General features: G+C 41.7%; 2 protein-coding genes across 10 annotated transcripts in view; one reads left to right on the top strand and one right to left on the bottom strand.

Annotated features, from left to right (window-relative positions):
* Positions 1-10874: 10874 nt before the first annotated feature.
* COPS5 (COP9 signalosome subunit 5) lies at positions 10875-23015 on the bottom strand. Its single transcript, XM_050318546.1, has 8 exons — positions 22594-23015; positions 22252-22486; positions 19472-19600; positions 18207-18272; positions 17048-17133; positions 15022-15133; positions 14128-14276; positions 10875-11272 (listed from the first exon to the last, which is right to left on the bottom strand). Exons 1-8 carry the CDS (start codon positions 22998-23000, stop codon positions 11188-11190), a joined length of 1269 nt encoding a protein of 422 aa, XP_050174503.1. The 5' UTR covers positions 23001-23015; the 3' UTR covers positions 10875-11187.
* A 605-nt stretch (positions 23016-23620) lies between these two features.
* The window catches only part of CSPP1 (centrosome and spindle pole associated protein 1), a 63508-nt gene continuing 59255 nt past the window's right edge, over positions 23621-27873 (top strand). For 7 of the 9 annotated variants that reach the window (XM_050318460.1, XM_050318417.1, XM_050318443.1 and 4 more), the window contains exons 1-2: positions 23621-23767; positions 26034-26185. The gene's annotated coding sequence lies outside the window, so the exon portion shown is untranslated. The remainder of the gene's footprint in view (positions 23768-26033; positions 26186-27873) is intronic. The other 2 variants (XM_050318452.1, XM_050318397.1) reach the window with 2 other exon arrangements.

Here is a 27873-nt window from a genome sequence, read left to right as displayed (position 1 = left end):
CTCTTGTCTTCCTCTTTTGTGGCTAGACAGCTATATAAAATGGAATCAACACAGTTATAGAATCATAGAATATATTGAGTTGGAAGGGACCTGAAAGGATCATTGAGTCAAACATTGTGGCCCCAAAATCACAGAATGTGCCTGAGAGTGTTGCTTCAGTATAGTTGTTTTAATATGTAAAATATGTCTGAGACAACTCTTTCAATGAATTTCATTTGGTGTTTTATGTTTTCCAAGGTAGCAAATATGAGATTCTCAAAAAGATAGGGCAGAACAAAAATGAGAATGGGAGTTGTGATCACTTCATCACACACTGATTGTTCCTTAGGTGAGGACTCTTCACTCTTGCCTGCTCTAGCGTGAGGTCCTTACCACAGGAGACAGTCCTCCATGAAGTTCTCCAGTGTGGGTCCTTCCCGTGGGCTACAGTTCTTCCCAAACTGCTCCAGCATGGGTCCCTTCCATGGAGTGCAGTCCTTCAGGAACAGATTATTCCAGCGTGAGTCCCCTGTGAGGTCACAAGTCCTGATGGCAAACCTGCTCCAGTGTGCGCTCCTCTCTCCACAGATCTGCGGGTTCTGCCGGGAGCCTGCTCCAGCATGGGCTTCCCACAGGGTCACAGCCTCCTTTGGGCATATCCAAGGGCTGCAGGTGGGTATCTGCTCCACCATGGACCTCCATGGGCTGCAGGGGGACAGTCTGCCTCACCATAGTCTTTAGCATGGACTGCAGGGGAATCTTTGCTCCAGTGCCTGGAGCGCTTCCTCGTTCTTCACGACTTGGGGATCGGCAGAGTTGTTTCTCTCGCATATTCTCACTTCTTCCTCCCAGTTGCTGGTGTTGCACAAGTCTTTCCCATTTGCTTCTTAAATATGGTATCCTGAGGTGCCACCACCATCACTGATGGGCTCAGCCTTGGCCAGTGATGGTTCTGTCTTGGCTGGCATTGGCTCTACTGGACATAGGGGAAACTTCTCACAGAAGCCACCCCTGTATCCTGCCCCATTACATGTCCTGCTGGGTGGGTCTGTCCTCTGAAGGTGTCATGGCTGTGGGTGCCCAGGACAGCTGTGATCTGCTGAGCTGGGGCGGGACTGAGGGTGCCTGTGGTAGGCTCTGGCACCTGTGACACCACAGGGGACGAGTCACAGTTGGGGTGGTTATCAGGGCCTGGCCATGAGCAGTCATGGGGAGGCTGGGCTGGACAAGGGCTGGGACAGAAATGTGGCCCCTGCAGGATGGATTCTCACCCTGCATCAGGGGCCCAGCCACCTGCCAGGAGCTTCATCCCCTCTCCTACCTTCACCCAGCTCCATGCGGCTCCTGTCCCTGCAACCCCCACTGCCAGCTCCCTCCTTCCCAGCCCATTCGACTGCTTCTCTCCCTCCTCCTGCAGGCCATGGCTGCCCGAATGTTCCTCTCTGTGGTGCGACACATCCTCATCCAGCGCGTGCAGGTGGTCAGTGATGAGCTGGACGAGGCCACGTGCGAGCGCATGCAGCAGCGTGCAGAGATGCTGAGCCAGGAGATGACTCGTCTGCTGCAGGAGCTGGAGCAGAACGACATGGCCCAGAGACACCTGCTCTTTGCTGCCATCCTGCACTGGCAGTGCTGGGCTGTAGCCCTTGTCGTGCTCTTGGGGCTGTGGTGGTGGCTCCGATTTTTGAGAAATCATCATAGAACTGTAGAATCCTACAATGGTTTGGTTGAAGGGACCTTAAGGATCATCTAGTTCCAAGCCCCCTGCCATGAGTGGGGACACCTGCCACTAGGCCAGGTTGCTCAATGCCTCATCCAACCTGGCCTTGAACACTTCCAGGGATGGGGCTTCCACAACTTCTCCAGGCAACCTGTTCCAGTGTCTCACCAACCTTATAGTAAAGAATTTCTTCCTAATGGCTAATCTAAACATACCTTCCTTCAGCTTAAAGCCATTCCCCTTTGTCCTATCTCTACATGCCCTTGTAAATAGTCCCTCTCCATTTTTCTTATAGCCACTTTAGGTACCGGAAGGCTGCTATAAGGTCTCCCCAGAGCCTTCTTGTCTTGGTTTAAAGACAATGTGTGCTAGGAGGTGGGACATGTGATGGAATAGAAACCCCTCTCTCCCAGACTTGAAGTAAATTTTAAAATTATGAGACTTTCAAGCAAAGTATAGAAATGAGTAACAGTTTTTACTGAAAAAATGGAGAACAGAAAAGACCCAGAACAAAACAACCAAACATAGAGAAAATGTCACCGAGAAGTCACTCTTATGCCTTCACACTGCAGAGGCAACAACAAGAGTCCTGATGCAGTCGCATGGTCCTGGCAGCAGGAAAACAGTGCAGGGCAGCAGGCGGGGAAAAATATGTGGCAACTCCGGATGCTGTGGCACAGGCGGATGCCGCAGCCTTGATCAGTGGAAATGGCTGCTGCTCTGGAGCCACCAGCAGGCAAACTCCATGTGGGCAGTGGGGCTCACCAACTCTGGATGCCACAGCGTGGGCAGCTGCTCTGGAGCTGGCAGCGGGCAAGGGATGGCACAGGTTCCATGGAGCAAGGGATGGCAGGCAGCGGAGGGGGCTCCGGGGAGAGACAGCATGGCTCTGATGGGAACAAGCCTAGAGAGGCACGGGATGTGCAAAGCAGGAGCATGAAACTGGTCCTCCTGTGGCTGCCGGCAGCTCTCTCCCAGCAGCAGTCCCAGGACAAAGAGAGCGAAACTGGAACTCCTGGTTCCTCTTATTCCCCCCAGTTATCATGAGACCCCTTGTTCCCAGGATCTCATCTTCCCCCGTCTGCTCCCCCCCACACCCTGTGGCTGGTTCCCCAGGGGCAGCTGGACCCCACACCAGTTTTGGCGAGTGCCCCCCAAAAACCCATAGTGGCATGGGGAAATCCAACAAGAGAATCTAAGCTACACCACTTCTCCAGGCTGAACAACACCAGCTCTCTCGTCCTGGCTTTATAGGAGAGGTGTTCCAGCCCTGTGATCAACTTAGTGGCCCTCCTTTGGGTTTTTTCCCACAGTTCCATGTCTTTGTTGTGTTGGGGGCCCCAGACCTGGACACAGCACTCCAGGTGGGGTCTCATGAGGGTGTGGTAGAGGGGCAGAAGCACCTCCCTCAACCTGCTGGTCACGCTGCTTTTGATGCAGCCCAGGACGTGGCTGACCTTGTGGTCTGTGAGAGCACATTGCCAAGACACGTCAGGCTTCTCATCTGTTCTCTGCCTGGCCTGTACTTGTGCTTGGGATTGCTCCAAGCCAGGTGCAGGCCCTTGCACTTGGCTTTGTTGAACTTCATAAAGTTCACACAGGCCCACCTCTCAAACCTGTCAAGGTCTCCCTGGATGACGTCCCTCCTGTCCTGCATGCCGATCGCACCACTCAGCTTCGTGTCATCAGTAAACTTGCTGAGGGTGCACTCGATTCGATCCCATTGTCCATGTCACCAATAAATATGTTAAACTCACTGGTCCAAATACTTATGCCTATGAATATGTAAAGCCCATTCAGCACTAAAACTATAATAAATGAAATAAAGACATAAATGTTTGGCTGCTGCATCTTCTATTCTTTAGCTGGCACTATTTTTAGACAAAAAAAAGGTTACCATAAAGCAAGAAGTTTAATATTGATGCTCACCATTTTAGCTTCTAAATTTTTACAGAGCACTAATTCATTTTGGATCAACAGATGACAGGAATCATCATATTCAGACCATTAAGTGACAAAATGATTGAAGTATCTATTAAAATGGAGAGCTAGCAGTAGTATTATTGTCCTCCTATGCACATTTCACTTTTTTGCACACCAGTGTCTGCAAACCTGAATCCACCATCTCAAACTCCCATCTCATATCAACGAGGGTATGTAGCATTTTGTTCCCACCTCCTCAGATACATGGAAAGGAAAGGACGGGATTTTATTCTCCTTTGTATTGAAATTATTTAAATTTCATTAAAGGGGGTAGGTTGCTTTTTTGTTTTACTTACATGCAAGATGTCATTGACCACGTCTTTTTCACGAATCCAAGAACACTCACAGATCACCATGCACAGTACAATGGTTCTACATTTATTTAGTAACAACACTGAGTTCTCTGTAAGTTCAGAACAGAAGAACAGGCTACATGTCATTTTTCTTTCCTTCTGCAAGGTTGAGTCACATCCTTAGGTCTCCTTTTAGAAAGCTAACAAACTGTGTTAGAAGAAAAAGAAATCTTTGATGGAGAAGCATTGCATTCAAGCAAACTTACAGCACTGACTGAGGCCACAGTTCAATTCTTTGGCTCACTTTCTGCAGCAACACAGACAAGAGGACTACACAGCTTTTTTTCCTGTTAGGGCAAAATCTGGTGCTCTTCACAGCCAGACAACTTCATCAAGGAATTTCAGAGGGAAATGAAAGGCTTTAATATTTACAAGGAGTCAATTAAAACAAATGAATTTCCTGAAATTGCTATAATTAAAAAAACACCCCTAAACCCCAACCCCCCGACAATCAAACATAGGGCAGAAAGCAGAAAGTTAACTACCTTTAGAGACAATGCCTTTCTATAGAGTGAGTTCAGTCTAAAACTAAGATCTGTATTTGTTTCCTTTGGTCCTTCTAGCACTTCAAATAAAATGAAAGTCTTTACCCTATTAAACTATGATTGCCAGCAAAAGAAACAGTTCTTGCCTCACTTCCTCTGTTCTACTGACAGGAACAACACTGCGTTCACATGGGTAAGTTCCCTGGTTAAAACTACTATAAAATCCCCAGGAGTTGTTAAGTTTCTCAAGCCTATTTTGCTCAACCCAGCCAATACGCAGGCTGGGGCAAGCAAAACTCTTAATTTAAAAAAGGTAAGTTGATGCTTTAGCTAGCTATTCTTAGTTACACAACATACTACTACAGTTCACTTTGTCACACTGAAATGGATGGACCTTTTTAAACCAACTATGTTACACACTTGCACAATCAGAACAACTAAGCATGGGATTAGAGCACCTCAGTCAACAATGAAGTAACATCCCAGATCTGCAGAGTTAAAATCTGTTAAAAGCCTGGAAGTAAAAGTGAAGTTATTAGAGAACTACCTGTTTGTTAGGACAAACATTTTATCTTTATCGTGTTTATAATTTTTTTAAAATGAACATTGTATCTTACCTCCAGCAGAGGTGACAGTGTTGATTTGGGAAGTGCAAGATCCCAAAGATAAGTGGTAAAAAATAATTCAAAATACAGTTTTCACCATAGAGGAAATAACAGCTTGCCAAATATTGGGATGAAGTTTGACAGATGAACCAACAATAGAAAGTAAAAATTATTATATCCTGCTATTATTCAGAAACAGAAGATGTACAGGCATCTCAGCATTATTTTGTCAAACATTGTATAGAGATCTGAGTACTCACTTTGTTCTTAAACAGGTGTAGATGTTATTTACAAGTTATTTGTCCCCAGATGGTGATTTATGTAAATATTTGTGTTAAACCTTTTTTGCCACTCTCACGGTTTTACCTAGTTGTCATAAGAAAAATTTTCAGAATGAAGAAGGAAGAACTCCCATAAAAACTTGGTATAATGAGGAGCTAGTGTGGAGTTTGTATCACCATATAGAATACATATATCTTGTTTAAATTGGAACAATATCTGACATTTTGACACCTTTATGTTTCTCTAGTTAGATCTTCAGCTTTGAAGAAGTCAATCTGAAAATGCCTCCCTTAGAAACAGATTAAAATATAAGCTCAATTCTAACCTCAAATTATTTGAATGCAACTTGTCTTCAGCTGGAGAAGAAAGCTCAGATGGTTGTAATTACTAAAGATTGCTTGCCATTAGATGCAGGCACATAAATTAATTTCCTTTTATAACAAAGTAATGCCACTGCAGTTATACATAAGCCCTAAGGTAATTTGGGCTAAAGCAAACAGAAATTCACACAGGAAATGATGGACAAATTTACATAGGAGTTGAACACGTTTCAATTGAAAATGAAGGGTTCTGAAAACAATATATTTATAATCCCCTCCAAGGGCTCAGCCATTTCCTGTCTGTGATGATCTAAACAAACTATGCAAAACAGAGTAAACATTCTTTGTTAACATCATTATTAAGAATTGTTATTTAAGGTGGTAACATCTGACACAGTAGAGATGTAGCGATGACTTTTAGTGAATAGAACCAGTAATACTTACATATCCTTTTTCATCTATATTTTTAAAAGGCTAATGATCAATCTTCTTACTTCATAGAGGGAAACAGACACTAACTCTGGCAGAAACGCCTTGCTAAAGTTTATGCACTCCTGGTTTGTGAAAAGCCAGGAAAAAAACCCCATTCTCCTGAGGCAGTCCTGTGACCTATCCACTGGACCATGCTACTTCCCAGAATACTGTAGTTTTCAGAAAGCTCTCTATGAAGCAATTTTTCATAATTAAAAACAAACCAAACGTCACAGCAAATATTTCATATGTTAGAAGTTTCATCTGAGGGTCAAAATTAACTTTCCTAAATTACATATTTCCTTGTGGATATTATTCCGAGGGTCTGAAAAGTAAAACTACATCTCATAAAAATACACCCCAAGGAACAAGATCCTTCATTAATTCCTTAAAGGTTTAGAATAATTGTTTTTAACTCCAGAAAAGTCTTTCAACTAACAGGATACTCTCTGATGTCAGTTCTTCAAGATTTGACACAAGAAAAAAGTTCTATGTGCACGCAATTAATCTTATATTTTATCACCCCATATTTTAATAATTTTCATCGCTTTGGGACCTGCACCCTAAAATAATACTAGCTCAACTCTGTAGTATTTAGATTTTGTCTGCTTTTGTAGTTTTTGAAGTACTTGTTTTTATAATTTTATCTTAACCTAATTTATGGTATGATATACAAAATGTTTTATATTGGGATTTCAATAAATACCTTAAATACAATAGAATTGTTAAGGTTGGAAAGACCTTTAAGGTCATTAATTTCAACTGTTACCCTTGCACTGTATAGTCCACCACTAAACCATGTCCCAAGTGCCATGTCTACATGTCTTTTAAATACCTCCAGGGACAGTGACTCGACCACTTCCCTGCGCAGCCTGGTCCAGCGCTTGACCTTTTCAGTGAAGAAATTTTTCCTAATATCCAATCCAGACCTCCCGTGGTGCAACTTGAGACCATTTCCTCTTATCCTTTCTCAAGTTACATGGGAGAAGAGACCGAGCCCCACCTCGCTACAACCTCCTTTCAGGCAGTTGTGGAGAGCAATAAGGCCCCCCCTGAGCCTCCTTTTCTCCAGGCTAAACAACCCTGAGTTGCTCACTATATTCATGCTCCAGACCCTTCAACAGCTCCATTGCCCTTCTCTGAACACACCTCAATGGCTTGTAGTGAGGGGCCCAAAACTGAATACAGGATTTGAGAAGCAGCCTCAGCAGTGCTGAGGACAGGGGCTCGATCACTGCCCTGGTCCTGCTGGCCACACTATTGCTGATACAGGCCAGGATGCCATTGGCCTTCTTGGCCACCTGGGCACTCTGCTGGCTCATGTTCAGCCAGCTGTCAACCAGCACCCCCAGGTCCTTTTCTGTTGGACAGCTTTCCAGCCACTCTGCCCGCAGCCTGTAGTGCTGCCTGGGGTTGGTTGCTGTGACCCTAGTGCGGGACCCGGCACTTCACATTGTTGAACCTCATACAATTAGCCTTGGTCCTTGGATCCAGCCTGTCCAGATCCCTTCCTGCCCTCCAGCCAATCATGCTCCCAGCTGACTTGGTGTCAGCTGCAAACTGACTGAGGGTACGTACACTTGATCCCCTCATCTGGGTCATCAATGAAGATATTAACCAGGACTGGCCCAAATACTGAGCCCTGGGAACAACACTCATGCTCAGTCACCAGCTGGATGTCACTCCATTCACCACCACTCTGGGCCCGGCTGCCCAGCCAGTTTTTTACCCAGTGAAGATTGCAGTTGTCCAAGCCATGAGTAGCCCGTTTCTCCAGGGGAAATGCTGTGGGAAATGGTATCAAAGGCTTTACCAAAAACCAGGTAGACAACATCTACAGCCTTTCCCTCATCCACTAAGTGGGTCATCTTGTCACAGGAGGAGATCAGGTCGGTCAAGCAGGACCTGACTTTCCTAAATCCCTACTGGCTGGGCCTGATCCCCTGGCTGTCCTGTACATGCTGTGTGGTGGCACTCAAAATGATCTGCTCTGTGACCTTCCCCAGCACGAAGGTCAGGCTGACAGCCCTTTAGTTCCCTGGATCCTCCTTCTGGCTCTTCTTGTGAATGGACATCATCGGCCAACCTCCAGTCAGCTAGGACCCTATCATCACCATTATTCAGCTCTAGACAACCCAAACACTCCCTACCATACAGGGCTACCCTACTGCCTCTCCTTCCTTGCCTATCCCTTCTGAAGAGTTTATTGCCATCCACTGCAGCACTCCAGTTGTATGAGTCAACCTACCATGTCTCTGTGATGGCTACTCTATCACAGCTTTCCTGCTGCACAGTAACTTCCAGCTCCCCCGTTTGTTGCCCATGCCATGTGCATCGGTGTACATGTACTTCAGTGGGCTATTGATCCTGCTGCCTTTATTTTTAGGGAGAAGCTCTTACTCCTATGTGACCACTCTGCAGGCACTTCTGTGGTTTCTAACACATCAATAACCCCTGTGTCTTTGCTGCCACGTGAATCTCCATCTACCACTTCCACTGAGATGGCAGACTTGAAGGACCTCATTAGCACGCTCTCCCTCTAACAGCACTGTGGTGACCTGAGGCTTATCTCTGTCAAGCCTGGGTTTATCCCCTTCCCCCTCTAAATCTAGCTTAAAACTCTCTCAATGAGTTGTGGTAATTCCTGAGCAAAGATCCTTTCCCCCTTCAAGACAGGTGTACCCCATCTCTTGCCAGAAATGCAACCATTCAATCTTCAGGCAAGAAAAGTAACTCATGGAAGCTGTCATCCTATTTCTTACCAAACATTTGAAGGAAACTTCAAAGGAGAAGGTCTGATAGAATAATGCAGCACCTTTGTCCCAATAATCACAGAATAAATCTGAATGGCTCTTCTCCAAGCCTGCACACAGTAAGGAAATCTGGTACTCTATCAGGAATTACAGCTTAATCCTTAGTATTTGACTGTCACAAATATGCACATATTTCTTGGGATTTTGTTGATATCAGTATGTATAAATTGTCTAAAAATGCAATTTGCATACATGAGAAACACAAGCATACAGGAACACTTAAAAAAGAAAAACAGAAGAGCAGAGTAAGGAAGAAGTTCAAGCACAATTCAACATTTTAGCATTCCATAATTTTAATATATTGGCAAATACTGTCAGATGAAAAAATTGTGTTCATTAAATTTTTTATTCATTAAAATGTGAAAGGCACTCTTTTTGGAATGCATGCTTGTCTCAAAAATCTAATTAAAGAGAACCTTTTTGTATGTGCTTTAGTATGTACTGTATTACTTCAGCTGTTGATTACCTGGTATGTGGTACTCATTTGAATACGCTAATTTTTAAATAAAAAGTGGGTGCAAATATGGAAGAACAAATTGATGTATTTGTTGATACACAGCATGTATTGTTCTCAAGGATTCTCTTACTCCTAACATTTTTGAAATCTCAAAACTGTTTGGTAGAATTAAGGCATACTCTCTATCCACTGATGATTCTCCAGCATTCAGGATACTCTTGTGTTTGTGTGTGTGTGTAGATATGGATGACTCCTCTAGGGTAATCATCTTCCATGCATGGAATTTTGATCTCAGAATCTGGAATAATGCTCGCATTAAAAATGGTTGATCAAAGACAAGCGCACTGTTATTTTGGTTCCAAGAAAATTAACAGCTTTGAATATTCAAATCCCTCAGCTTTCTTTTCCTGCCTCCCCACCACTGTCATGCTGAAAAAAGAATGAAACTGTTCTCCTATCAAACTGCACATCTGACAATTATCTCAGCTTTACTAGCTCGGATTAAACATATTTTTCCTATACAGTTGGATGCTGCTGCCGCCTTAAAACTTTTGATGAATTTCTGCTTCAGGTTATCTGCATTTCCTTGCTGAATTACAAATTTTCATTGTATAACTTGCATCTTAGCTTCAAATACGCTGGAATCCGTTTGGATGAAAAGCCCCAAATGAGCAACAGCTATTAAAATTTCTAGACCAAAACAAAACCAAAACCCACATCAAGGCAGAGTTAAGTCTGAAAAGAAATATCAGTAACTTAAGGTATAAAGCATAATGGCATACAGTATAAAGTATAAATTATCCCAAAAGTAAACATTCCACCCCCCCCCCAGAAACTCAGGATTAAGGACAAAAACTTAAAAGAAATCCAAACATCTTATATTATTGAAATTCAGTATGAAAGCCTCCAAAACAAACTAAGATCAGCCCTGCAGCAGCACCATGTTGTAAGCCAGCAATCATGATTAATGCATTTAGTATTTGTGGCCTGACGTTAGCCTAATACACATTTCAGAGATATTAATTCTTCATCTTGTTGTTGAGTTTCACTGCAGAGCTGGTCAGTACTTGCCTATTTAAAATGTGCATCATGAGTGAGATGCTATAAGCAAAATACTGTTGTATCATGCAAAAATGTTTCGTTACTGCAAGAAGAAACCATCTCTGGCTGGACCACTAAACCCAAATCGGGAAAGGCTCCATTAGATTTAATAACTTGTTAAAAGATAAACAACTGGGATTTCAATTCTTAAAATTAAACACAGATATTAAAATCTAAGAAACAAACTTCTTATACTGCATAGCTTACCTATCTAATCTAACTGAGTAGATGGAACTATTCTACAAAACAATAAGAAAAAGAGAAGATAAATGCTTGCCAAAAATATCAAGGCCCAAAATACTCACTCAGTTTCAAAATTCTTTTATTGCAGTTGGATGAGATAAATATCTAAGACCAAAATCCAGTAAGTCACATTTATTTTTCTCTTGGAACAAATCAGCAAACTGGTTGTGTTTTATGATAAAGAACAAAAAGTTGCACTACATTTCAGAACATTTTGTTCTTTAAAACTGGTCAGACAGGTGGGAAATATTAAAGTACTACAAAATTAAACGTATAATTTTCCACTCCAGCTTCATTTCCCAAATTGAACAAGTCCAAGCGAAAGAAACTATGATATTTTCTGCTTTGGAGATGCATATCAGCTGGTGATGCGCTTCAAGCTATATTAATTTGATTAAAAAGTTTATCCTTAATAACCTGAGACATCAATCCATGTATAGCTTCTATGGTGGTCTTGCAGCTGAAAAACAAGCATAAATTCAATGTTGGACAAAACCTGAACAGAACTGTCATTTTCTTTGAAGATATTCAGCTGTTTTGGAAGTTCAGGGTGCCCATAACCCCATGAATCTTAACAACTGTCCAGAAGGGAGAAATCACACACAGCAATTTAGCCATTGTTGGCAATACCTTTTTGTTACTTAAAAAGCAAACTGATTATACACACATGGAGCAATTCCAGAAAACTTCTCTGACAGTTTAGGACATCTTACATTAACAACAGCAAGTGGGCTCCATGGTCCTCTGAATCAAAAAATAAAATGAAAAAAATCTTTGGAGGAATGGAGCTACCAGCTGTTGTTATCGATACCTGAAGGCTCTCCCTGTTCTCTACCTTATCTCCTTTGCCCAACCCCAGGACAGCAGTGCACGGTAATCAAGGCTCCTCTGAGAAACTTTGAAGGAAACATTAAAGGAATAGTTTATAGAACCAATTAGTTATTAGTCAAAATATGTAACATGTGCAAAACCCCCAGACAGCTGAGAGGATTCCAAGACTGATCCAAGTCTTCCCCAGTGTCTGGCTTAGGGGGATGTAGTATCAAGTTAACAAATAAAAACAGAATATACAAATGCAAAGGATGAATCAGCCCTGAAGGCGTGGAGAACAGGGACAAACTACTACTAGCTAGACAAAGGAATCTTATGGGAAAGGAAGCTGACTTGGAGCACAATTTGGCTAATCCATATGTACCCTTAGAAAGTGGCTCTTAGAGATGTGTATGTACAGTAACAGAAAGATCTGATAACATCCCAGTGTAAGCACCTTTATCCTAATGCCTTACAGCACAGTTCTTCCTAAAACAGGTACATCCAATAATCCTTTAGTAAACTTTGCAACCTTATTTTCTCCAAAGTAATTTACTGAATCAACTGTCTTGTGTCTGTATAAGCCTTTTACTTTCTTTACTGTTCTCTTAGGAAAGATTACTAATTGAAGAAAAACATGCATCTGTAAAAGTGTTACAATTTGTTTTGGGAACTATAGTAGCTTTTGTTACACAGCAAAGCAGAATTCATGACAATAACAATCCCTTCCACTTTTACAATTTGTAAACTCACTACTGATGAAGACTAAACAAAACCAGAAAAGTATCTGCAAGAAATAATAAAATATGATGATCAGAGGGGTTATTTCTTAAAATAATTCTAAGCAGGTAAGAACAATGGGAAAATAAAATGCAATCAGTATTATGAGACACCAAACAGGGATCAAAATTGATGCAAATGTGTCAGAAACTCCATCCTTCTTTTGTCTTTTAAGCATTGCTATTCTGTCTCACTGCAGGAACTGGGAGGTGTCACTTTACCTGGCTGTTATGAGTTAGCAACAGCCTTGACTTCATTGTAAATGTATTCTGCAAGCTGAAATAATCTAAATGAGTATTAACTTGTATAAAGTAGATCATGTTTGTTAGAAAGCTTGTAAAAGCTGTTAACTTCCCATAACAAGGAAACAAATGCACAGAAGACACGAGCACAACAGCAACTCTGATTCTGTTTAGCATATTATATTTGCAGATATTCCCTCACTGCTTACTGGCGAACAAAGGCTTGTCCAACCCAGGCTGACTCCTCTCTTTATTAAGGCAAAGCCTGTGTCCACCTGAGTCAGAGTGAGCAAGATGTAAATAAAGCAATTTCTGTTCACACAAGATCTCCTTTTTTCTCTCTTTTTTTTTTTTACCTACCTAATAAGTCATCACTCATCTGGTATCTCAAAAATCAGTCCCTCAGTAAAGCTGGAACTACCACACACACTGTTAACGTGGAGATGAGTGGGGGAAAGAATACCAGAATACTGTTATACTGTTTTACATATCAAGGATAAAATGATGAGGAAGAGGGCCAGAAAACCTCAAAATATGAAAAGCAGAACATCCCAGCTTTTGCTCAATTTTTGCAGTCTATACCAAGGAATTCTACAGAATTGTTCCTTACAAAATGGAATAATTCCAAATCTCTCACTCAGAACACTCCTAAGATGCCTGCAGGTGAGTCCTGCCTTCTCCACAGATGAATCTGAAATTGCACTTGCATGTACAGTGCAGTATTCCTTTGTTTTTAAGGTCTGAAATTTGCCAAATACAGTGTTCTTGAACAACCCAACTGTATGACTTGTTGGATACTATTACCTTTTATTAAAGATTTTACTTGGAAAAATGGTGACTATAATTCTGTACACCCAATAAGAATAACTTCATTAACTGATAAGACCAAGTATTTGCTATCAGGCAAGACAGCTAAATAGAAAGGCCAGAATATGTAATTAAAAGCAAACCAACAAGAACCCCCTTCCTCATTTGTGGAAAAAGGATATATTAACTAAGATACATGAAAAAAAGGTAGTTCCTAATTTTTAAGAGTAAAAGTCTTACACAAGTGTAAACTAAACTTACTGGACTGTTAGCACTAGTTCTTAAAATCATGCTCTATTCAGTACTTTTATCTACTGTTAGTTTAAACCTGATTAACCACAAAAATGTGCTGTTTTCTATCAGTGTTAAAATTCTGCATTTGAGAGAAAACATCTTTTTTTGTTTGTTTGTCATATTCTGATGGAATTTTACTGGGATTTTTTTGTTCACTAAACTAGATTTGAATTTATTCCAGAAAAAAGATTGAAAAGTCCTAAACTTTCAAAAATAACTGATGACATTTGGAGTCTCTCATTCACATCTATAATCTAATAATTCTTATCTCTAATCTTTTCAGGTTAAAATTTAAATGGCACGTTACAATTACAGGCATGGTAAAAGTTTAAAAACAAAATAACATTTTTTACAGAGAAGACAAAGGTGTGCATTATCTTACCTGTCTCTTGTTGCTTTTGCAAGTTTGTCTTCTGATTTCTTGTCATGAGTCTCTAAACCCAGCATGAAACTGCCCCTTCCAAGCTGAGCTTCTGACTGTTCTAATTTTTCAGACAAATCAAAGACTTGGCCAGTGGTGTAGTCGGCATTCTTAGGAGAAAGAAGGCAAGAAATGTATTGAATTCTAAGCTATACATTCAAGCCTTTAGACACAAAATAAACAAAATCTGAAAAGAGCTTTTAAGACTGTAGTACTGCATATTTTAACCTGTATCTGCAATTGAAGTGATGCAGAACACGAGCGACATGGGTGGTGAGTTGAGAGAACAGAAGCTGAACCTCAGACAAATTCTCAGTCCCTAAAGCCTGAAATGGGCACTCTTTATTACTTTCAACCCATGCTCTAAGTTATGCAAGAGTAAGTAAAACTCAGTTGGTTCTGTCCAAGAGAAAAGGTACAAAACTGTGTTCTACAGAAGGAAGGTTTCGATTCTGTTACACTGAAGCTCTACCTGCAGTATTTCAGTTGCAACCTTGTTTTAACAGTCCCCTTGACTGGTTTTTTTTAAGTGTTTATTTATTAAACACCATTATTTTAAGGCATACTATAAATTTCAGTGCTGTATAAAGATACAGGTTAAAACGTGTTTAAGACAAAATTTAAGTGTAGAGAGAGAACTCTAAATGTAAGTTATTTTCCTCCTTTAACAGAGCAGATACGAGGAACATTTCAGTATTTATGATTAGGAAAAACTCACTTTCTTTTATAATCTGATAGATTCTTAATGTGGGATCTGTATCTATCAGTGTCCTGCTAAGCATTTTAAAGTACAGGGTCTGGCTTTTAGCACTCTTGAGTGAATAAATGCACACGACAACATACTATGGTACTTACAGTAAGTAAACTAGAAGAACTGAGAGTGTTCACCCAGTACTTGTTCCACAAAAGCTCAAGCAATTTACGATCCAAAGACGATTTAAAGTATGAGACTTCTAAAGCATAATACCTTCAAAAACAAACATGCAAACAAAATAAGCTTCCATCTGAGTATGTCCTTTGACTGTCACACACAAACTACATGCAACTCAAAAAACCCTTATCAATGGCAAGTATCTTCAAAAACTCAAAGCACTGAACAATTAAAAAAGTTACTGCAATTCTAACTCGTAAGATTTTCCTTAAGTAACTCATATATAGCTTCAATACAGGAATACATAATCCCCACACACACTGCTGTGTTCTATTTAATGAAATTGCTAGGGTTTTTTAATTATTCTCTTAATAACTTCTTGTGCAATGCAGTGATGCCCTGTTCCATGCCTGGAATACTTCAGTACTCTAATAACTTACGTGCAGTTGATTGCAGTTTTGCATATGCCACCTCTAACTCCTTTAGGAACACTTGGTAGCAGTAAATGTTACAAACAGGCAAACAATCTTATGTTCTACCACACCTATTTTGAAAGCCAGGATTTAGTGGTGCTACAAAATTCACAAGACATAATAAAGTATATAGAAAGCTGAGCTATGTTAAGTCATCAGTGTAGGTGAACTACAGCAACATTTAAGACCTATATGAGACTTTATTTTGATCAGGAAATTCTTGCTCAGGTTATCAATAATCCCATTATCTCTTGGTTTCTCTGTAAAGTTATTTTGCTCAGCATTTCTGTAAGAAGTCCCATCAGAGACAACAATGCTAGAAAATCTACCAGCTCACCACACTTTAATACTTCTGGAATATAATAAATACCATTATTGCACATATGCAACAAAAAATGAGATATTAAGCCAGTTTTTCAAAGAGATGTGTGGTAGATTCAAATTTAGAAATCCAGGTTATTTGAGGAACAATGTACTTACTAAAAAGATAAAATGGAAACAATTTAGCACTGGGCTTTGAACATCAACTAAAGGAGAAAAGTTGGATTAACGTTATCCAGACTGCTACTGCTGCCATGAAGTGATTAGTAGTCACTGGCATTTCAAACAGACATGATCATTAACAGTCTTAGGAGCATTGGCTGAGGCAGCTGGGGTTGGTTAGCCTGGAGAAAAGAAAGCTCGGGGAGACCTTATCTCTCTCTACAACTACATGAAAGGAGGTTGTAGACAGGTAGAGGTTGGTCTCTTCTCCCAAGTAACAAGCTCAGGGCAAGAGGAAATGGCCTCAAGTTGCACCAGGGGAGATCTGGATTGGACATTAAAGGGACAAACCCATGAAAGGGTTGTCAAATATTGGAACAGGCTGCCCAGGGAAGTGGCTGAGTCACTGGAGGTATTTAAAAGATGTGTAGATGTGGCCCTTAGTGACATGGTTTAGTGGTGAATTTGGCAGTGCTAGATTAACAGCAGGATTAATGGCCTTAAAGGTCTTTTCCAACACAAATGCTCTATGGTTCTATGACCATAATTCAAGTTCTCTAAACTTTTAATTCTTAGTCAATTTATGGAAAGTAAACTAGCAGGAGAGGAAAAGCAGTAATTCTTCCTGTTACTGATCTTATCCTTGAGGCTCCACCACTTTCCAATCCTAACAGAGACAGAAGCAATCTTAACACGCCCAGTGATGCAGGACAACGAGCTGCACTCGACACACTCACAAGAGCAGATGGATTGCAGGCTCCCTCGCCCTCCTGATCACTCCACATCTGAGCCTTTCTTCCCTGCCCTAAGAAGGCAACTCTACTAAAAGGTGTCCAGAAATCAACTGCTAAAGCTTTTAACCAGTTCATCTTTCCAACAGTTCTCTCTTAAAACATCTCCTGCTAAATGCCAGTAACACTTTTTCACAAAACCAACAGTGCTAAATCAATGCTGAACTTCAAAACTTGAAATGCTCCAAGGAATTTACTTTTCTGTACTGAATCACTAACCTAAACACAAAAATGCTGAAGTTATAGGTTTTTCTGTTACTTACTGTTTACAATGTACACCAAAGTCTTCTATTTTATTAAGTGGAATAGTCTGGTATTCGGAGGGACCTTCATCCGGAGGTTTATAGCCCTGAAAATTCAACAAAAGGCAAAGATGACACAGTAATTCTGGGACTTCTTTTAATGCCTCAACTCTTGGAAGCACTTCACAAAAAACATTTAGCTTATGCAACTCTAATTTATTATTCCTAGGGAAAATGACATTTTGCCCGGTAATCTGAAATTCAGAATTTTCTTGGATCTCAGGTTTACATTTGGCTTTACTAGCAGTTATTAATTTACAGGTCTATCAAAAGCAAACCAGCAAAGCAGTTGAGTTTTTTCAAATGAGGAATATGGCAGGCTATAATTAGACCAAAGAACGGGCAAGTTTCTTCTACGATAATATTTCTCTACCTATTCTTTGAAGTAATTTCAACCCTCTTTGAGGGAAGACTGGAGATGTGAGAAGAGGGAAGAAAAATCCATGCCTTAGGATATGCCTTAGGGATACCCAAAACTTCAGTCACTTATTTAGCCAAGAGGGTGCCACTCACAGCTACTGACCAAGCCAAAACTGCCTGCAGTCCACTGTGAGGACTCTCTAAAAACAGGCTTCTAATGTGCACTTTCTAGACATGATTTGGTTTTCAGGTGTATTTATGAAGTGGTTTTGCCCACAGAATTGAATATGCTGAATCACAAACTGTTCTGTCAATACAAAAATAATGCTTGGATGCAACTGGGGACCTTTCACAAACATTTTTGTTAATTACAAGATTGAATTTTTATTAAACAATTAATTTTGTTAATGGTTTTACTGGATGGCTGCCTGAAGTTCTTGATGAGTCAATAGTAACTGGGTATTTAAAAGATACACTTGAACTTTCTTAGATTGAAATTAAATAACACAGTTATATCTCTGCCAGGATTATACACAAGAAACTGCATTTGGAGATCTAGATCTCCAATATGGATGTGATTTTCTAGTTTTAAGCCTAACCCTCGCCTATTGTTTAACTGACTTTTTTGTACATTATTTTGTGAAGATTACTAATATTTATTTGAAAGTTAAGTAGATAGTTTTGAATCTTTTCTTGAACCAATCTATACTTACCTAAAGACAGTTCAGTGATCACACACTAGATGATTTTAACTATTTACCTTAGGATATGTCCTAAATGCTCCAAGATTTACTTTTCCTGCAGATATTGTTCTTGTTGGGTCAATCTGTAGAAATACAGGTAATACTCATTATATGCATTTTATAAACTATTACAGGCATAAACTAAGTTTATAGTAGTGGTATTTCAGAAATGTAATTCACGCAAATTGTATTAGTTTTGTCATAAATACTGTTTTTTCTGTTGGTATGAGACTCTCTAAACAGATGGCAATATCAATAGCCTGCTGTGGGCTATTTTTTCAAACTAATTTTCCTTGTTTACAAAGTACTTAAAAGAAATTGCACTTTTAAACAGTCAATAAACCATAATAAAAATCTGCATTTTAATCTTATAACCACTAGAGGTAAGAAAAAGTATTATATTATTTGCTGCACTTTGGTGGAAAATGCAGGAAGCTAATAAAGAAATCTCCTTGCTAACATACATACTAATGCCCTGTTTAATTTCAAAAGTAATTAAAAGAAGAAGAAGGAAAAAAAAAAAAGGCAGTCCCTAGAAAAGTGTTCTGAATCTGTGAAATTACGTCATACAGGAAAACTCACATGGTGAAAATACTTCTTAAGGGTCATTTATCTTTTTGTTATGTAATTCTTCCATCAGTTATATTCCTTCTTTACGACTAATTTCAGTATTTTTTCCTTTATTTCCTTCAGTAGCAATGGTTATACAAATAGTATCTAAAATAAGGTTTCCTTTTGATTTCAAATGTATCTGAAGCCTGGAAGAACATGAAGATCTCAAGGATTTTTTTCAGGTTTCTGCTTCAAAGATAGGTTTCCTAGTGTCTTCTACCCTGTACTATGCCACTGGCTTAATCTAAAAGGCATTTTAGGTGCAAAATAACATAACTTCGTGAATGTGCTTTGCTGTATTTCAGCACAAGGAAGAGAAGAAAAGAAACAGATTTTTTTTGTTCTGTCGCAGGACGTTAAATATGGATTACTCAATTCATTCTTTTGGAAAAGTACCAAGCAGAACTTTAAGTTAAGAGTTATGTATGGATTTGTACAAAGTCATCACAGCTGGAACAATGCCGTGAAAATGGTCTTGGCAAACAGCGCTTGGTTTGGCCAGAATGCGGCCAGCAAAGCGAAAGGTGTGGCACCAATTTAAAAAGTGGATCTAACACCTCCATCATGCAAAATACACACTGCTAGAACGTTAACAGATGGAAATCTAAAAATTATTCCCCCTATGACATGATTTGCTATGCCATTTAATCACTCATCAGCCAGTACTTACAACCACTGCTACGAAGGGTTCTTGAAATTGCTGGTTAAGCATTTGGGTGCTGACGTCGATCCCCGAGAGCCAGCAGCCGTAGCCAGGGTGACTGTGATACCAGCCGATGGCATTTTCCAGGCGGCCGACCTAGGAACGAGCAAGAGAAAGGGCCGAGTTCATCTCCGTTCCCAAAGTACCGGCTGCCCTCCAGCGGCCCTTCCAGCACACTGCAACGCCGCGGGAGGATAAACAGGAATTTCTTACGCTGCTCAACTATTCCCTAGAAACCGCGCAGCGTGTAGTACTGGCATTCTCGGCTACAGCTGCTGCCACGGAACAAGGACCTTCACGGAGTCAGGAGCTGAACTTCAGTGTCAGCTGAAGTACAGAAGAGGTTCCACACAGTGAGGCAGGAGGTGAGCTGGGACTCCTCAGCAGCCACGAGGAACTTTTTAGGGTGGTTATGACACAAGTATATATAATCTCATATAATGCATGGAAGATCAGCAGAGAATGAATTGTTTAGTACAGTAACACGTCTCAGAGGCATATACTATTAGGTCAGCAGTAGGTTTAAAAATTAACTTGAAAGGCGTCTTTTCAAACACCAGAAATGACAGAAATTATTGCCCAGAGCCAGCTCTAAAAGCCAAAAGGTGATTTTTTACACATTTTTATCAGATAAAAACTCAAACCAGGAGTTTCCAAACAATACCCCTGGAAATCTCTAAGAATACTGGAAGAAAAGGAACAAAGCCAAAAAAAGCCAGCAGAATAAACACGCATCGAACCTGATTTTTCTAATCTTCTCTGAGGAATTGCTTACTGGCTGTTCCACACTGAGTAGGATAATTTTGGTCCAACCTTACATGCCAGTTCTTTCCTGAGAGTTAAGATGTGTTTGGACACAGTGCTTGTTTGCTTTTGCCCAATGTCAGGAAGGTTCAATCAGAAAAATTTAGAGATGAGACAGAACACACAGACTTGCTTACTGAATGGAACATTTTATTTTTTACTGGTAAATAATGTTTATATTTCCTTTGCAACTCCCATAAAAGAGGCCAACAAAGCACTGAAGAATGTGTGTTATTTTTCAAAGCCAAATAATACATTTTAACTGTATTTATACCAGATCCTGCCCATGGAGAAACAAATAACTGGAATACTGGCCTCTATAAAGCACTTATGCATGGGGAATATATCAACTAGCAACTTAATATTAAAATGAGTTATTCCAGGAACAAGTGCTTGCCAAAATCAAATATGGAACATGCATGTAAACCCTGCCAGAGCACCAGGAAGGCTGAGTTATTATATTTGCACATGAGTTCAATTTCAAAATTGTGAAACTATAGACAAAAGTGTACAACATAAACAACAGGAAAAACCATTTCCTATGATATAAGAACTCCTACAGAAACCTGGACTGTTTTAAACACAAGCTGAACTCACTGAATATAAACCCTCTAATTTTATGCTATTATACTTATTATGCTATTATACTTACAGTTTTGAAACTCAGTATTTCTACCTAAGAGTAGGATAGTATGGATATATCTCTATCTAAAGATAGTATGAATATATCTTTAGGCAAAGACATCTCTCCCAGCTACCTACTTTCTGGCAACAACAGTACTAGCATCATGACATTAACAGCTTTCCAGGTAAAACAAACTGGATTAAATACATTATTTCTAAAGTTTCTCATTGATAGGGTTAAATTATTTAAAAAGGAACATTACTACTTCTGGATTATGTTTATTTGCTGATGTTATGATTCAGCCTAATGCACATCTATTTCAATATCTCTACCTGTATGTAAGGCTGTGAAGATAAATAAAACACTCCACAATAACCGAAATACTCCTCTAGTATATCCACATAGTAAGTAAGGGGTTTCTAATTTTAGCTGGTCTAAAAATCGAAGTGTCAAATTATTTGAGCTTGGAGAGTTAAAGTTATTTCAGCTCTTATTTGTAGTATAGGATTGCCCTGTACTGGAAGAAGTGCATCAGCAGGTGTTCTGATGTGCTGTGCTGGTTTCTACACCACCAACAGAGCAGAGTCAGATTTCTGTTACCCTTCTGCTCATGAGAACTCTACTGGTTTAATGAGTCAGGTTTAATGGATCTCTGAAGACACAGTGACAAAGATGGGAAACAGACATTTGAGTCTGTTCAGCTAAATTTCCAAATGAATAATTAAGTTGCACTGAAAATTACTTATTCCTTCACTAGCAATTTATTCCTGAATGTGTTCTCTTTATGGAAAAGAGCAGCATGACTATGCAGTAAGGCTTCAGAAGAAGGTACGACTAAAGGCCATATTCCTGATCTACAAATATATCTGATGCGCACATATTTTATATTTAATTTTGCATATTGTTTTTAGAAACACGTATCAGTTATTTTAGGAACACGGTCCCCCTTGTACCATCTACAAGCCACCAGCTTCAGCCACAAAAACACCTCCTCAGCAATGAAAATAATTTACAAAGGAAAGAATACAGTACTTATTATAGAATCATTAAAGTTGGAAAAGACCTACAAGACCATCGAGTCCAACTTTTGATGACCTACTGTAAGACATGGAAATACTTATGTGAAAATGTTTACAAGGGCCCTGCATTCCCTGCTGCTGACACAGTTCCCACTGTCATGTTTGAGGAGAAACAGGACAATCGGGGAGGCACTGGTATGAGCGGGAAGCCCGCGAGCCCCCGAATATGTTCCTGTAGCTCACAAGACCCACAGGATCTCCGTGGAGAGGCAGAAACACCCCGTGCCCCCCCTGCTCACCTGCTTGGCGTTCTCGATGTACGCGGCCATGTACTCGTAGGCGGCGGCCTGCGCGTTGACGCGGGTCTCGGTGCCCTCCACGGGCAGGGCGAAGCTGTCCATGATGATCATGGTCTCCCCGTCCACCTTGCCCAGCATCAGCCCCATCACCTCCAGGTTGCCGCCGGACCTGGCGTGCATCACCATCTTCAGCAGCGCCAGCGCCGAGATCTTGCAGTACTTGAAGTAATGGTGGCTGCGGCGGCACAGAGGCCGCGGGGGGAAGGCAGAGCCGTCAGATCGGGATCCTCGCAGCGCAGCGCGGTCCGTCCCGCCCGCCCCGCCGGCCCCGCTCCCACTCACTCCTTGGTCCAGGGCTTGGCCGCCAGGATCTCCTGCTGCTGCTTGCGGTCGTACTTGTAGATCTCGTCGATGCTCTGCGCCTCCTGCATGTTGTTGGCCAGCTCCCACGTCTTCTGCGCCATCCCGCTCCCGGAGGCGCCGCTCCCCGCCATCCTCCCGCTCCCGGCCCCGCTCCCGGCCCAGGCCCCGCTCCCGGCCCCGCTCCCGTTCCCGGCCCGCACCGCCGCTCCGGGCCGCCGGCGGAACCAACCGCGGGGCGGGGGAGCTGGGGGTGCGGTTAGTGGTGGTACGGTCCGCGCAGGCCCGGGGCTGGCGGCGCTGCGCCCCCAGCGGCCGTGCGCGGCTCTGCAGCCGGGTGGGAGCCCCGAGCGCTCCGGGATGCGGCACCGCGGGAACCACCCCGGCATCGGCGGCGCCTCACGGGGAGCCGCCCGCCAAGGCTCCTTTGGTATTGTCACTATTATTATTATGGTTTGTTTTTTCCCCACTTTTTAACTTACTGTGTCCTGTTCCGGGCTCCTCAGGACAAGAGGGACACGGACCTCCTGGAGCGGGTCCAGCGGAGGGCAACAAAAGTGATGACGGGATTGGAGCATCTCTCTTACAAGGAACAGCTGAAGGAGCTGAGCGTGTTCAGCCTCGAGAAGAGACGACTGAGAGCGGACCTTATCATTGTGTATAAATATCTAAGGGGACGGTGTCAAGAGGATGGAGTCAGGCTCTTCTCGGTGGTGCCGGCCATAGGATAAGAGGCGACAGGCAGAAATTGATGCACAGAAGGTTCCACCCGAATACGAGAAAGAACTTCTTTACCGTGTGAGTGACCGCACACTGGAACAAATTGCCCCGAAAGGTTGTGGAGTCTCCCTCACTGGAGATATTCAAGAACCGCTTGGACGCGATCCTGTGCCCTGTGCTCCAGGACGACCCTGCTTGAGCGGGGAAGTTGGACCAGATGACCCCCTGTGGTCCTTTCCAACCCGGGCCATTCCGTGATGCTGTGAAGCCCGCCCGCCGCCTCCCGCTGCGCTCCCTTTCCCGCCCGGGGGAGGAGGCGGTGGCGCCCGGGTCGCGCCGCCCTCCGGGGCAGGGGGGGCGCTGCGCGGCGCCGCCCGCCGGGTTCCGGGGCGGCGGTAACCGAGGGGCGCGGACGGAGTGGCGGCCGCCGGCACCGGTGAGCGGGCGGAGGGGTCGGGGCGGCTCCCGGGGACCTTTCCCCGCGGCCCCGCCGGGCGGTTCGCAGCGGCCGCACCGAGCCTGGGCGGCGGCGGGGCCGAGGGGGGTTCGACGGGCAGCGGGACGGGCTCCGGGGCGGGACGGGGCGGGGGTGCACCCGGGGCGCGGTGCCGGGTCTGGGGGTCCCTGCGGGGGTGGCGAGGTTCGACCCGGCCTGGCCTGGCTCGGCTCGGCTCGGCTCGGCTCGGCTCGTCCCTCCGGTGGGGCCGCTTGTTGTGCGGCCGTTGCCTGACAACGGCGCCGCGGTCCGGAAAAGGGGCCGAGCCCCGGGTGCCGCATCCCCGCCCCGGCCCCGGGGGGTCGGTGCCTCCGGGAGTGCCCGAGAGATGCTGCCGAGGAGGGAGGGAGACGGGGAGGCGGGCGCTGCAGGCCGGGGAGAGGCGCTTCCCCGAGCTGTCGCGCTTGGAGGAATAAACCTGATCGCCTGAGTCTGAAAGTTTGCCGAAATTGGTGTCTTTTTGGATCCAGAATACGTGCTCTGCTCTCTGGGAAGACACATAAGCCCTACCGTGGAGGGAAAGTAACTCATGAAACTTGTTGGTTGGTTGTTGAGAGGGTAGATTGCCTTCTTAGTTGCCAAAAAGTCGTGGTGCTTCAGTCAAAGTTTATTATTTGTGAGCGTCCAGACCCTGGACTCTTTTGTGCTTTTTCAGCCAATAATTTGAAAGAAACGGCAGTGAAAGGTACAGGAAGCACGTCTCTGGCAGCAGGAGCTTATTTTAAGTGCCATTCACAGGGATAGAGAAGCAGCCAGTAGTGGCTGCTGTGAGACCTTCGGAGATTTGGGTGAAACTTTGAAAAATGTTTCTTAATGACACAATTGGTGACCGTATAACGTGCAGGTGCAGTTACTAAACGTGGCATATTTCAAAGCATTTGCTTTTTCAAAGGTTTTTCAAAGCATTTTCCTCCTTGCCAGCCATGCTGCAGTTCATATGGATGGGAATTGCCATTTTGCCAGTGTTCCTGATGTTATTTTAATATTGCGTAGCACGGAAAAGACGAAATCTGCTTGCACGTGCTGATTTTAAATTTTGTACCTCATTTTCCTGAACAAATAGGAGGAAAAGGGAAATATTAAAAAGGAATGCAATAAACATTGCTCTAGGTGATAAAGTAGCTACACAATACATAGCTAAATATACTCCATAAGATGAATATGCACATAGGTGTTTTGGATACCTTGAATACTTAGACATGCATTATTAACTCTGGGCATAGATCCAATAAAAATGCCATGTTCAAACCTGACTTACTGTTCTTGAATATATGCTTTTTATATTTGCTTAAGTTGAAGTCTGTTTAGCTGACTCTGATATTGAGTTACTTTTGTGAAAACTTTCAGTTGGAAAGGAAAAAAGGTTATGAAAATCTAAATCTAAAACGTTCCTGAACAAAATAATACAGAAAAATATTTTTATGGAACATTTTCATACAGTAGTTGAATGTATAGCAGCAGTGTGTTTAATGCAATTGCCCTTCGAATAATGCCATGTTTTGGGAATGCAAATAATCCAAGATTTAAAGTTGCAAGAGCTAAAGGAAAGCTGATAGATTTGTACTATTAAACATTTTTTTAGAAATAGTGTTTACAGAATACTGTGTTTTCCAAAAAGCATGAAAAATATGATGTTTACACCTCATAATTTTGGGAACATATGGTTTATCCTTGGGTTTTCAAGTGTTTACAGCATATTCTGACTTGCCCTTTTGCACTAGGCAGATGCTCATGGAGCGATGTCTCAAAGCTTGGTTTTGAATCTGCTACTTTTACTAGCAGTTGCAAGGGGCTAGAAATGCACAAAAGGCATTCAAATGCATTGTTAACCTGAAAATGAGGTATTTAGTTTTGGTTTGAAGTGATGTTACAGTGTCAGGCTTTTCCCTGGTGTGTTTGTGCAGTCGTGTGAAGCCAGTTTGAAGTTGACAGTTCACTGTGAGTTTAGTGTTGTCACCTCTGAGATAATTCACTGCACACATGGGGGCTGTGGTAGCCCTCTTCTCAGATAGAAATATGTTGTTTCGATCTTTTGATTGTGATTAGTCATGATCTCTTCACATGATACAGTAATGATAAAGTTGATTCATATTAAGTGGGACATTCATTTAAATGCTGGTATATTTTTGAAACTTCGCCGTGTATGCATCACATTCAAATTGTCATCTTTTTGCTTAGAATAATAACATTTTTTTTTCTTTTTTAGTATAATATACTTGTTTTGCCTATCTCATAAAGTTTGCACTTGTGCATCTTTTAAGAAGATCAACTCAAGCAGAAGGATGTTAAGACACAAAACATCTAGATAATTCTAAGAAGGATTTGTCTACTTTTCCAGGCTATTTAGCTGTATTAAAGGTATGCTGAATCAACTGTGCTGTAGCACTAGTCATCTTGTTATTCTCCAAGGCCTGGAATTGCCAGCTTTCTTCACACCAATTAAATTGCCTATGTAGTTCAACTGTAACTGTTTTGTCTTTGGTTTTTAATTTATTATATTGCTCTTTTGAGCAACGTGATAGGAGTGCAGAAGGCTGGAATATTCTTGGTGTTCCTTGTGCTAGATACAAAATATACTGCAAATACTCCTTTCCTTATGCTGTCTCTCGGAATAAGTTTGTACAGTTCTAGAGTTTATAAATGTGATTGTAAATAGATACAAGAAATACAGATGTTACAGTCAGCAAGCTTTTGAAAAGACTTCTCACAGTGCCTCCTACATGCGGTAATTTTCCTCTTGATGACTGTGCAGTACTGGATGGGGGTTGAGACCAACTTTCACATTTTTTATATATGACAAGTTGCTTCAGCCTTTTTTCATTATTCTTATGTAACCTAGTAGGCTGAATAAAATTTACCAGTGCCTGGAAACTTATCCTCTTTTAAACTTATCCCTTATCAGTGTGCAAAACTAATGAGATTAAAGATTTAGGACAAATCAGACAGGGGTATTTATTTTTGGAATTGATTGTCCTGTATTACCACTAGGAATTGTAAATAGGTTGTCCTAGTTCTGCCTCCTTTGTAATGATATTGTAATTTTATATTATAAAAGTTTAAAGGAGTAAATTCTGAGGAATACATCAAGCAAATGTATTCATTAAATTAAGTTATCATGCAATTACTTGACTTTATCTGATAGAATCTGGGCATTTTTTGTTTTCATCTTACTTCTAGTAAGCATTTATCTCAGTCTTTCTGGACACATTATTTTTATGTTTACCTGTGTGCTACCTTATTATATTTGAAGTGGTGGTTTGTTTTTTTGTTGTTGTTTTTAAGTTCTTTGATCCTCTTCCTGAAACTGTTTCTAATATGCCTTTGTCATTGGCCTAATGCTTACTTCTTACAATCTGTAGGCTTTAGAAAGATACTGAATTAACCTTGAAAAACCTGCTGGATAGTCTTGGTTTAGATACTGGATGTGATGGGATCATTCAGGAACCTGCATAAGCAATAGGATTGCTTAAGTTGTGTGGGTAGCATTAGAGTGATTTGAGGGTCATAATTTTCTTCTCAGTTTCATGCTTCTTGTAAGTATGGAATATAACTTAGAGGGGTTTTTGGGTGGTTTTTTTTTGGTTTTTTTAATCAATAGGCTTGGTTTTGCAAAACTCCTCCTCCAGTGGAGTTGGTGAAAACACTGAGTGGAGATTAGGATGAGTAGGCTTGTATGCAGTCATTGGTTTTGGTTTTGTCTTTCCTTTTTTCCGTGGTTACAGCTTTGCAGTATTTTTAGTTCTGGTAAGACTGGTGTAACAAAGAATATTCGAAATTAACTTCTGTGCAGTTTCATTGACATGAATTTGATTGACTCTAATTTTTATTACGAGGTTATCCAGGTGCAGCAATGTACAATAAATTCCACAAATAAGATGCTAAATTTTCTGCTCTGAAGGGCTTTCAGTTAAATAGGCAAGGTGCACAACTCATTTAAGAGAATTAATCAACTGTTCTTTAGTACATGTTTTCTTACAGATGATTGGCAGATTATTGCAGAATTGTAGCTATTCTTATTGGTTCTGCTATTTTAGTGATACAGGAGG

The sequence above is a fragment of the Myiozetetes cayanensis genome, unplaced genomic scaffold (genome assembly GCF_022539395.1).
Source record: "Myiozetetes cayanensis isolate MyiCay16 unplaced genomic scaffold, myiCay2020 scf1, whole genome shotgun sequence".
NCBI lineage: Eukaryota > Metazoa > Chordata > Aves > Passeriformes > Tyrannidae > Myiozetetes > Myiozetetes cayanensis.
This window is presented reverse-complemented; position numbering and strand designations above follow the sequence as displayed.